The 11,620-nt window shown below is 39.0% G+C and overlaps 1 protein-coding gene across 2 annotated transcripts; it reads left to right on the top strand.

Annotated features, from left to right (window-relative positions):
• The first annotated feature begins 200 nt into the window (after positions 1–200).
• On the top strand, positions 201–11,592 carry me2 (malic enzyme 2, NAD(+)-dependent, mitochondrial). 2 transcript variants are annotated; one of them, XM_014002714.1, is made up of 15 exons: positions 204–373; positions 1,670–1,822; positions 5,280–5,413; positions 5,501–5,650; positions 6,023–6,098; positions 6,288–6,449; positions 6,539–6,752; positions 8,464–8,561; positions 8,709–8,822; positions 8,922–9,033; positions 9,193–9,335; positions 9,421–9,523; positions 9,668–9,738; positions 10,232–10,330; positions 10,532–11,592. In XM_014002714.1, exons 2-15 carry the CDS (start codon positions 1,709–1,711, stop codon positions 10,691–10,693), a joined length of 1,752 nt encoding a protein of 583 aa, XP_013858168.1. In that variant the 5' UTR covers positions 204–373; positions 1,670–1,708; the 3' UTR covers positions 10,694–11,592. The 2 variants fall into 2 exon arrangements, with proteins under 2 accessions (XP_013858169.1, XP_013858168.1); XM_014002715.1 differs by lacking the exons at positions 10,232–10,330; positions 10,532–11,592 and adding an exon at positions 9,917–10,223 and having other exon boundaries at positions 201–373.
• The last annotated feature ends 28 nt before the right edge of the window (positions 11,593–11,620 follow it).

Raw genomic sequence — 11,620 nt, 5'->3', positions numbered from 1 at the left:
TCTTTCTTTCTTTCTTTCTTTCTTTCTTTCTTTCTTTCTTTCTTTCTTTCTTTCTTTCTTTCTTTCTTTCTTTCTTTCTTTCTTTCTTTACTGACAAGCCTCTCACAAAAAGTCTTGCGCATCTTGCAGTCTTTACGGTAACCTTATATGGAAATCCCGGCTTGTGATTGGTCGAGGGGGTCAACAACTTCTTCAGCTTTTCCTGGGCTGACCACCATCGCTTGTTTTTGACGGCTGCAGCTGCTTTCCGAGGGGGAGTGCAAATATATGACGTACTTACAACGCGGACATTTGAAATAAAAGAAAATGTGCTGAATAAACTGATCTGCCCAACAGAAGAAACAACACAACAGCGCTGTGTATTTTAAAGCAGGTAAACCGAGTCGGTCCTCTCTTCATAAATGTGTCTGAATACTTCCCGTTCTGGGAGCAGCAGTAGCTTTATTGACAGCACGAAGCAAATCCGTCGGGGATAAACCTGGCTTGTTGTATGGGGTTGTGTTTTAGCGTTTTACTTACTAACTGGACGGTAAATGTGGTGTCGTTCGCTGACACTAAATGAAACCTATCATATTCAAATAACGGAAATGTTCAACTAGCGCGAGACTCGCTAGCTCCTAGCACTACACCTGACCTGTTAGCTGCCTGTTTCCTTCTGTATTTTTTTTAGCTTAATCATTGCTACTTTATCTGCATAAACGTTGATACTTTTTGTGTCAGTTTTTGATAATATTCTCTTAAGAGGAAATGGTTGTGAAAATAGTGATGGGTAGTTTAGTTAATATTTGATTTAGCAGGCAGTTAAATTGCTTTGACATCATTACAACTYTGTGTGAACAAAGGGTTTATGGTTTCAGTTGTGGTTGTTTATTAGCAGAACATTGAACATTTGACTTCTAAGACAGCTTACATGATAAGTGACAGTCAACATCTGTAATTGAAACAAATAGCTGTACAGTAAAGGCTACACATTTAGACATCTGTGCCTTTTGATTTACTGTTTTACTTTGCATAAAGTGTGCAAGAGAGTTCCCTCATCTTACTGTAATGATTCATTTTCACTGCTGCTGGGTGTGTTCTTGCAACAGTCATAACTGCATAAGCACTAAACCTAGTTCACAAGGCAAATTATGCTTGTACAGGACACATAAAAGTGATTGTTTTGTCACAATCACAAGTCAGATTTGATTCTTTTAGTACTTCAGCTCAGCTGCAATCGATTTTAAAGAGTTTACAATTATCTAAAGTTGGACCTTAAGCCTTAACATGACACAAACGATCCCTTTAACCAGTCTATAGGCATTCAGCTCTACATAACGATATTGGGCAGCAGACCACTGGTCACATGCATGACATAACTCCTTCAGTAATGCAACTATTCAGGCCCACCAAATGCAGAGAAAGGCTGCATGCTGCTGTCAGTGGTCCCTTCTGCTTTGTCCACATGTGTGACTGACTCAGCATTTTAGCCTAATGTCACATTAAGCTGTTACAGTGGTCTGAATCATATAATCAAAGATGGCTACTACTTTGTATTTCAGATATTATCATAAGTAAGAATAACTAATTATTGGTTATCTGAACTTTAAAACTGTCTACTTCAGCTAACTTCACATTTTCTAAACAGCTGGTTACAGCTCAACATTTTGTCTTTGTTTTCCCCACAAAGTTTCTACCTGTGGACCCTCCAGACCAGTGACAATTCACCATGCTGTCCAAGTTAAGAACAGCCTGGTCCCTGAGACCGTGTGTCTCTGTCTGCAGATGGAAGCATACCAAAGAAAAGGGAAAGCCTCTTATGCTCAACCCTCACACCAACAAGGTAGGCAGACTGCCGGCATCGCCTTTACGTGTCAGCCTTTAAAAGTAAAGAGCAAGATGGCCGTTTGTTTATTTATTTATTTATTTATTTATTCGTTATGTCTTGACAGGCGCGGGTTTTTGACATGATATGAGGTGGATCAGTTGACATCACTTTTTTGTATAGATGGGCAGAAAATAATTGCAAGGCTCAGTGAAAAATGGAAAATTGAGTTTGACCACAGTGCAGAGAAGCAGAACAACTTCAAGTCAAAACTGAAGAATAAACAAAACATATTCAAAATGTACGACACAAAGGCAAGAGTAGGAGAAAACTGACAGTGCATCTTGACAATCAAAGATTTGTTCTACAACTTTGATCTACTTTATAAACTTAGATTTGACCAAAATATATGCTTAATGCAGAAAGTGTTAGTTAAGTGCACGCAGCAATATTTGGAAATGACCTGAAGATCATTTTTCAAAATTAAAGGGAATTGTAAAGTCCTTCCTTTTCATGTTTGTTCCAAATTGTGCATACACTTTTCTCTAATGATTCCTTTTCATTGTCTTTAAATTCTAGAGCTAAATTTTACTATAAAGTTTGTTTCACAGTATTTATTGCTTTTTGGCTTTGTTATGAAGTGTTTGGATTTCAGGAATTTCCTGTGAGTGACTTAAAGTTTCCAAAGGCATTTTAACACAAAACTTCAGCAGCTTGAGGCAATATGCTCTCACTCATTAGAGGACAGGCTAAATGAAGCATGGCGTTAACGTGTTGTTGTAAATTTAGACGTGCAAACATACATGTAAAATGGTCACAGGCCAGCTGCCAACTGGTCCTGTGGACATGACATAGCATGCATGAACTTAATGGTTTGCAGTGGATCCACTCTGCAGTTGAGGCTTGAAAGCTAAAGCCTCACAGATACTTATAAAAAATGCATATAGGTGTTTCTCCTCTACAAACCAGTCATATCATTAAAAATTTCACACAAACAGGCAGTCATTCCACTTTCATCCCCGTTTCCCAGTTTCTAAAACATAATTTCTTACTCTTTTGATATACTCTAAATAGAAACATAATTTTACTTAATTCAAATCCCATTCTGCCAAAATAAAAAAAGAACCTGTTAAGACTATAAACTGATTAGAAGCAGTATATACACTCACCGACCACTTTATTAGGTACACCTGTCCAACTGCTCGTTAACACTTAATTTCTAATCAGCCAATCACATGGCGGCAACTCAGTGCATTTAGGCATGTAGACATGGTCAAGACAATCTCCTACAGTTCAAACCGAGCATCAGTATGGGGAAGAAAGGTGATTTGAGTGCCTTTGAACGTGGCATGGTTGTTGGTGCCAGAAGGGCTGGTCTGAGTATTTCAGAAACTGCTGATCTACTGGGATTTTCACACACAACCATCTCTAGGGTTTACAGAGAATGGTCCGAAAAAGAAAAACATCCAGTGAGCGGCAGTCCTGTGGGCGGAAATGCCTTGTTGATGCCAGAGGTCAGAGGAGAATGGGCAGACTGGTTCGAGCTGATAGAAAGGCAACAGTGACTCAAATAACCACCCGTTACAACCAAGGTAGGCAGAAGAGCATCTCTGAACACACAACATGTCGAACTTTGAGGCAGATGGGCTTCAGCAGCAGAAGACCACACCGGGTGCCACTCCTTTCAGCTAAGAACAGGAAACTGAGGCTACAATTTGCACAAGTTCATCGAAATTGGACAAGAGAAGATTGGAAAAACGTTACCTGGTCTGATGAGTCTCGATTTCTGCTGTGACATTCGGATGGTAGGGTCAGAATTTGGCATCAACAACATGAAAGCATGGATCCATCCTGCCTTGTATCAACGGTTCAGGCTGGTGGTGGTGGTGGTGTCATGGTGTGGGGAATCTTTTCTTGGCACTCTTTGGGCCCCTTGGTACCAATTGAGCATCGTTGCAATGCCACAGCCTACCTGAGTATTGTTGCTGACCATGTCCATCCCTTTATGACCACAATGTACCCAACATCTGATGGCTACTTTCAGCAGGATAATGCGCCATGTCATAAAGCTGGAATCATCTCAGACTGGTTTCTTGAACATGACAATGAGTTCACTGTACTCAAATGGCCTCCACAGTCACCAGATCTCAATCCAATAGAGCATCTTTGGGATGTGGTGGAACGGGAGATTCGCATCATGGATGTGCGGCCGACAAATCTGCGGCAACTGTGTGATGCCATCATGTCAATATGGACCAAAATCTCTGAGGAATGCTTCCAGCACCTTGTTGAATCTATGCCACGAAGAATTGAGGCAGTTCTGAAGGCAAAAGGGGGTCCAACCCGTTACTAGCGTGGTGTACCTAATAAAGTGGCCGGTGAGTGTATATTTTCACTTCTGTTGATCAATTGTGGAGTTTTGCCTAAAAATCAATAGAAAAATCTTGGGATTTACATTAGAAAAGGTCTGAAATTTAAAACTGGTATACAAAAAACAAGTTTACCAGGGTAGAGAACCAAGCTAAATTACTCTGTTTTACATTAGTTATAAAAACCGTTTGTTTTATTTTTGAAGATGATTTATTGTATATTTTTGTATTATTATCTGACACCTTTTATATAATAAATAAAAAATTTTTTGAACCACTTGTCATTGGTTTGGTGGTAAACAAAATATGAACAGAAACAAGTTTTAGACATCAATTAAGAACTTTATCCGTTTTGTAGAACTGTTGCCTTATGTTGAGGGGGGCTGACAATTGCAGCTAAGTAAAATGCATAATCAGCATGACTAAGCTTTTTTTTTTTTTCAGGGGAGCCCTCCCCCAACATACATCATTTGTGCAACATAATTAGTCCCTTCACCAGCCTCTCACTGAATGGCTTACATATGTTCAGGCCCTGTTTTATTCAGAACCGGGTCCTCCAAACCCATAAAAAAACGTCTCCTGACTTTTTACAGGGTGTTGCTGCACACAGTGTTTCTCATTGGCTCCATAAAGCTGCTCCTTGTTTTAAGTTATTTTACTCTCCTCCGGCAGAATTCCTTTTTTTTCCTGTTTTCTCTCGTGTTTCTCAACTTTCACGCTCTGCTGTAAAAAGTGGATGGTTAGGCCTGTTTACCCATAAATAAGACAGCACGCCCTCTAGTGACTGAAATTTATTAAAATAAAAATACAATTTTTTTTCTGACAAGTATTTATTTTAAAGATTTTTCATAAAGTCTATTTTATAACCTTGAACCACTTGCAGCAGAATAATGATTTAAACGTGAATATTTTGAAGCATGAAAAGTTTTAAATACATAACAGTTTAAAACGCTATGCAAGACCGTTTGCATGTGAAAACATTAGTTAACCTATAAACAGGAAAAAGACGGAGGCGCTGCTTAAGATGAAAATAATAATGACGTTGATTTTCCTTTTTTAACTCAACATAAAACACAAAGAATTTCTCTCTTTTTAAATAATTTCAGGGTATGGCCTTCACACTAGAGGAGCGACAGATTTTAGGGATACACGGTCTGTTGCCTCCTAAAGTGGAAACTCAAGACAATCAGGCCACACGCTTCAAAAAGAATCTCAAGAAAATGTCAGATCCCCTGGAGAAGTAGGAACATCATTTTCTTTATACACAGAACAATAGACATTAGTTTCTTCTTTATTTTTTTTCTTCTAATTTTCCTTCTGTATACAGGTACATCTACCTGATGGGTATTCAGGAAAGGAATGAGAGGCTTTTTTATCGCGTGTTGATGGAAAACATAGAAGAATTGTTGCCAATTGTCTACACGCCRACTGTAGGCCTGGCCTGCACACAGTATGGACATATATTTAGGAGACCCAAGTAAGCATTTAGTTTTAGTCCCAAAGATGGAGAAAATAATTTATTTTAATGTGATTTAATGATTTCTTAAAGATGCACAGCATCTGTTTCTCTCTGAATGCTGTAAAATAATGTTACAGGAGTTTAGAGTTTTATTATAGGTTTTTTTTTTGTTGTAAAAAGAATTCTTAATGATGTCCTGATGCATCTCAATAAAAAAGTCAAGTGGGTCTTGGACGAGGTCGAGTGGACGAGTTCTTCTTTGTTGAAACGTTTCATCTCTTCTAAGTAGTCTCTTGGAGAAGAGACAAAATGTTTCAACAAAGAAGAACACGTCCAGAGGACCTACTAAATGTTTTTTTCTTTTAATCCTTGATGTTTTTTTCTCATCAGAGGCGTGTTCATTTCCATTCTGGACCGAGGACATGTTCGCTCCATTCTGGACAATTGGCCAGAGACTAATGTAGCAGTAAGTACATGAATATCTTTAGCACAGTATATATTTTTTTATTTAATTGTTTTACAAAAGTGACAACAAAACTATCAATATAACAAACTCATTAAATATCTACAGATATTGTGTTTTCACCTACACTTGGCAATGTACATTTAGTCAATTAACCTGCTTCTTTTTCACCTTCTCCCTTGTTTTCTGAAGGCTGTGGTAGTAACTGATGGAGAACGTATTTTAGGTTTAGGGGACCTGGGTTGTTATGGAATGGGCATACCTGTTGGAAAACTTTGCCTGTACACTGCCTGTGCCGGCATTAGACCTGAGAAATGTCTGCCTGTGGCGATAGATGTCGGCACAGACAATGAGGTAGGTTGGCTATGTGTATCTGCTCTGTTTGCCTGTGTATTGTAGGTACTCTGGGGGAAAAAAAGTCTTTGTATTTCTTCTCCCATTAGAGTCTCCTTAAGGATCCGTTTTACATGGGACTGTATCAGAAGCGAGACCGCACTCAAGCATACGATGATCTGATTGACGAGTTCATGGAAGCTGTGGTGGAAAAATATGGGCAGGATACACTGATCCAGTTTGAGGACTTTGGGAATCACAATGCGTTCCGCTTCCTTCGGAAGTACAGGGAGAAATACTGCACCTTCAACGACGATATTCAAGGTTCACACATTTATTTATTGTTAGCTCAATGGAATTATTATTAATCTTTCATAATTAATGGAGAAATGGCACGTACATMCATGTATCTTGACCTAGAGAGAGGCCCCACCATTTTTCTTCTGAATTGACCAAGGTGGTCAGAACATGCATCAGTGAATGATCCTCGAATGTTTATGTCCCAGTTTTCATAGCATTGCTATTGAAATTTAGCACATCACCTCATGTAACCCATACTGTCATACTTTTACCCTTATCCTTCATACCCAGTTAGAATATGAATATATTGTTGGGCATTGAGACTGAGGGTTTATGCTTTGACAGCAAAATCAGTAAAAAGATTTACTGCTCATTAATGCAAATGTCGAATCAGCCAATCACGTGGCAGCAATGGCCAACATTTAGGCATGTAGACATGGCCAAGACGATATGCTGTAGTTCAAACCGAGCATCAGAATGGGAAAGAAAGGTGATTTAAGTGACTTTGAATGTGGCATGGTTGTTGGTGCCAGATGGGCTGGTCTGAGTATTTCAGAAACTGCTGATCTACTGGGATTTTCACGCACAACCATCTCTAGGGTTTACAGAGAATGATCCGAAAAAGAGAGAATATCCAGTAAGCGGCAGTTCGGTGGGCGCCAATGCCTTGTTGATGCCAGAGGTCAGAGGAAAATGGCCAGACTCGTTCGGCAACAGCAACTCAAATAACCACTCGTTACAACCGAGGTCTGCAGAAGAGCATCTCTGAACACACAACACGTCAAACCTTGAGGCGGATGGGCTACAGCAACAGAAGACCACACCAGGTGCCACTCCTGTCAGRTAAGAACAGGAAACTGAGGCTACAATTCACACAGGCTCACCAACATTGGAAATAGAAGATTGGAAAAACATTGCCTGGTCTGATGAGTCTGGATTTCTGCTGCAACATRCAAATGGTAGGTTCAGAATTTGGCGTCAACAACGTGAAAGCTTGGATCCATCCTGCCTTATATCAACGGTTCAGCCTGGTAGTGGTGGTGCAATGGTGTGGGGGATATTTTCCTGGCACACTTTGGGCCACACCAACAACCAACACCACAGCCTACCTGAGTATTGTTGCTGACCATGTCCATCCCTTTATGACCACAGTGTACCCATCTTCTGATGGCTACTTCCACCAGGATAACACTCCATGTCATAAAGCATGCATCATCTCAGACTGGTTTCTTGAGTATGACAATGATTTCACTGTACTCGAATGGGCTCCACAGTCACCAGATCTCAGTCCAATAGAGCACCTTTGGGATGTGGTGGTACAGAAGATTCACATCATGGATGTGCAGCCGACAAATCTGCYGCAACTGTGTGATGCTAACATGTCAGTATGGACCAGACTCTCTGAGGAATGTTTCCAGAACCTTGTTGAACTTATGCCACTAAGGATTAAGGTAGTTTTGAAGGCAAAAGGGGGTCCAACTCTGTACTAGCAAGTTGTACCTAATAAAGTGGCCAGTGAGTGTATATGAATGAGGGTTCTGTCTCATTCAGTTGAGGTGATGTTTCAAACACGTCCACAGTACTTAGACTTGCATTAGAAGTATTTCGTTTATGAATTTTAAACTGTAGGTTACCTGCCTTATAAGACCTAAAAAAAGACTGCCAAATATTCCATGTTGTGTTTTTTCAAGGCAGAGTCTCTGTTTTACAAATTTGTACCCTTACATGTTTCCAGGCACTGCATCTGTGGCTCTTGCTGGTCTGTTAGCAGCTCAGAGAGCCACCGGCAAACCYATCACTGAACATCGTGTCCTTTTCCTGGGAGCTGGAGAGGTAAGTTGACAAGCCATTTAAATTTTCATATCACTAAGTGAGTCACACTACTTCAAAAAAGCCAAAAAATAATGTTGATTTACATTTACTTTTTAAAAATGTGGCTTAGGAGTTTGGAAACTCTTGTCTTAAATTGTTTCTTCACAGGCTGCTCTTGGAATTGCCAACCTGATTGTGATGGCCATGACGGAATCAGGGCTGAGTCAAACAGCAGCCAGAGAAAAGATCTGGATGTATGATGCACATGGTTTACTTGTAAAGGTCAGTGTGTGTGAGAGACAGTCTGACTGTGAGTACTTCAACCAACTGGTAGTTCAACGGAGCTTGAATTGTTTTCCATTTATGTTTCATTTTTTTTAGGACAGAGCACAAAAAACTGACTCTAACCAGGAGGTGTTCATCCACGACAGTCCAGGGGATGTGCAGAGCTTTTTGGATGCTGTCAACACCATCAAACCCACAGCTATCATTGGTGATCGAGATCTCATTTCTTGCTTAAATCTTTTTAAACATACATGTTTGAGTAACTAACAACTAAAAGCTGCACTTCTTAGTTTTTAGTTTACCAAAGTTCCATGTTCTTGAACTTTGAGATTCAGCTGAAGCATCAAATAAACTTTTCTTCATGCAGGCGTGGCGGGAGCTGGACGTCTCTTTACTCATGATGTCCTCAAAGCCATGGGAGCCCAAAATGAACGACCAATTATCTTTGCCTTGAGTAACCCAACAAACAAAGCAGAGTGCACAGCGGAGGATGCTTACACACTAACTGATGTACACATTTTTCATTTGTAACTAATTTTAGTCTTAACATGAKCTCTGCAGCCTGTCTAATATTAAGTTCTTTCTTGTTTTATAGGGCCGATGTCTTTTTGCCAGTGGCAGCCCGTTTGGTCCTGTTACTCTAAGTGACGGTCGGGTCTTTACACCTGGACAAGGAAACAATGCCTACATCTTTCCAGGTGAGATAAAGAAAAAAAAAGATTAGGAACATAATTGATTATCAGGAAATTTCTTGGCCTGAATTTATTTAACCAGGTGTTTTGTGCTGTTACACTACAGACATCCTGAAAATATTTGTTACACATTTTGGTTTTGTGTTTTAGGTGTGGCTCTGGCTGTGATTCTGAGTGGCGTGAGACACATCAGTGATACTGTATTCTTGGAGGCTGCCAAGGTATGAGTTTAAAAAAAGCTAATTATTTCTTCATTTATTGCTCGAACCTGCTGAAGTTCTCTTTGACTTCACTCTCACCCCATTTTCTTTTCTTGCTGACTCTGTGTTGTGTGCATATGCTCGTCCAACCCCTTATTTAACCTTTTAATGTCTCCTTTTCCTCTCTCTCTCTGTATAGAGTCTGGCAAAACAGCTTTCAGATGAAGAGCTTTTAAAAGGCTGATCCATCTGTTCTTCCTTCTTTTGCTGAGCTGTGTTTGACTTTACAGTTTCTCTAAGCATTCATATGTAGTATTTAAATTACAATCATTTGCATGATGTGTCTCTTGAGCATTCAAATCGTATATTTTATTAGATCTTATTCAGTGTGACAAACGTATGACTGCATATTTTGATGGATAATGACAAAAGTAATCTACAATCAAATAGTTATTGCAGTATTGAGGCTGTAGAAAAAAGGTTTAGTCTAAAAGTATTTTTATACTCCTTCCAGTCTCTTGCTGAACAGCTGACGGATAATGAGCTGAACGCAGGAAGACTCTATCCTCCTCTCTCCAACATCAGAGAGGTCTCTGTTCAGATCACAGTCAAGGTAACACTCTTGAAATTTTATACTTTCTTCTATAATGACAAGATCCATTTCCACATTAGCTGAATGTTAATATTTACTTTTTTAAATTACATGACAGAGTCTGATAGATATCCAATTTTATTAATTACCTTTTGACAGTTAAAATAAGATGGTGATGAAAAATGACGTGTTTGTCAGTAAAGTTTTTCTCCTTCCCTGCAGGTGATGGAATATGTCTATGCTAAAGGCATGGCGTTCCGCTACCCTGAGCCTCTGGACAAGAATCGTTTTGTGCGTGGTACTGTGTGGAACACGGACTATGAGTCCTTCCTGCCTGATACCTATGATTGGCCTGGTGTCAACTTCAGTCCTAAAACATGCTAAAAGTAGTGAAAATTAGAGTAGAAGGTAACACTTAAAAGAGAAGAACACTTCTGTGACATTAGGCMTTTTCTCCAAGTTATTTGTTGTGCTCTTTGAAAATGTAAACCTTTAGAAAAGTCTAGTGCCACCTGGTGATAAAAAACAGGCAGTGTGAAAATCTAGAGACATAGACGCTTTTAAAAAAACAACTACTATTGGGCAAAGATAAAGACAAAAAGGTGCAAGATTTGCATTCAATCAAAATATTTTAAGTTAGTTAAATCATACTTTTCAATAAAATAGCCTTATAAGTAAATGCTGTAAAGGGAACTTTACCTGATTTTAGCAACACAACACTCAAAAATTAATGCAACAGTTTTTTTACACTCCTAAATCCACAGATATCTTTATTTTCTTCATCTTCACTCCTCTTTCTCCTGATCCAACCGATAAAAAACATGCCACAGAGCTGAGTGCTGAAAAGCTTCACTTTTGCTTGCAAGTAGTTAAAAAAACAGAACATTGTTAACTTCTAGGTCAAGTGAAGTGAGTATTTTAAAAACCTACCACTTTATTGAAAAAGACAAGAATTAATAAAGGGAAATAGGTATATTAACCAAAGTAAATAATATTTTAAACCATTTAGGCTAACATGCAGCTAGAACACTTGAATGTACACTCCAACAATTTATGAAGTACTTTTGCCAACTTTTATTTATTATCTTTTGAATTAATATATATTAGCACTCCTTTGAGGCCCTGTCACACTAGACAACTTGTACCAACCTATGTTGAAGATGGAATTGAAAAAAATCAACAGGAAGTTTCTTCTTGGCGTGTACATAATGTGATTCAAACAAATTAATCAAATATATAACATTAGCAATTTAGACATAAAAAATGTTTCATAAGTTGGCATAAGTTGCCTAGTGTGACAGGGCCTTTAGG

Source organism: Austrofundulus limnaeus, unplaced genomic scaffold (assembly GCF_001266775.1).
Source record: "Austrofundulus limnaeus strain Quisiro unplaced genomic scaffold, Austrofundulus_limnaeus-1.0 Scaffold14, whole genome shotgun sequence".
In the NCBI taxonomy this organism is placed as follows: Eukaryota; Metazoa; Chordata; class Actinopteri; order Cyprinodontiformes; family Rivulidae; genus Austrofundulus; species Austrofundulus limnaeus.
The sequence above is the reverse complement of the archived record's forward strand: the minus strand, read 5'-3'. Positions and strand labels throughout refer to the sequence as shown.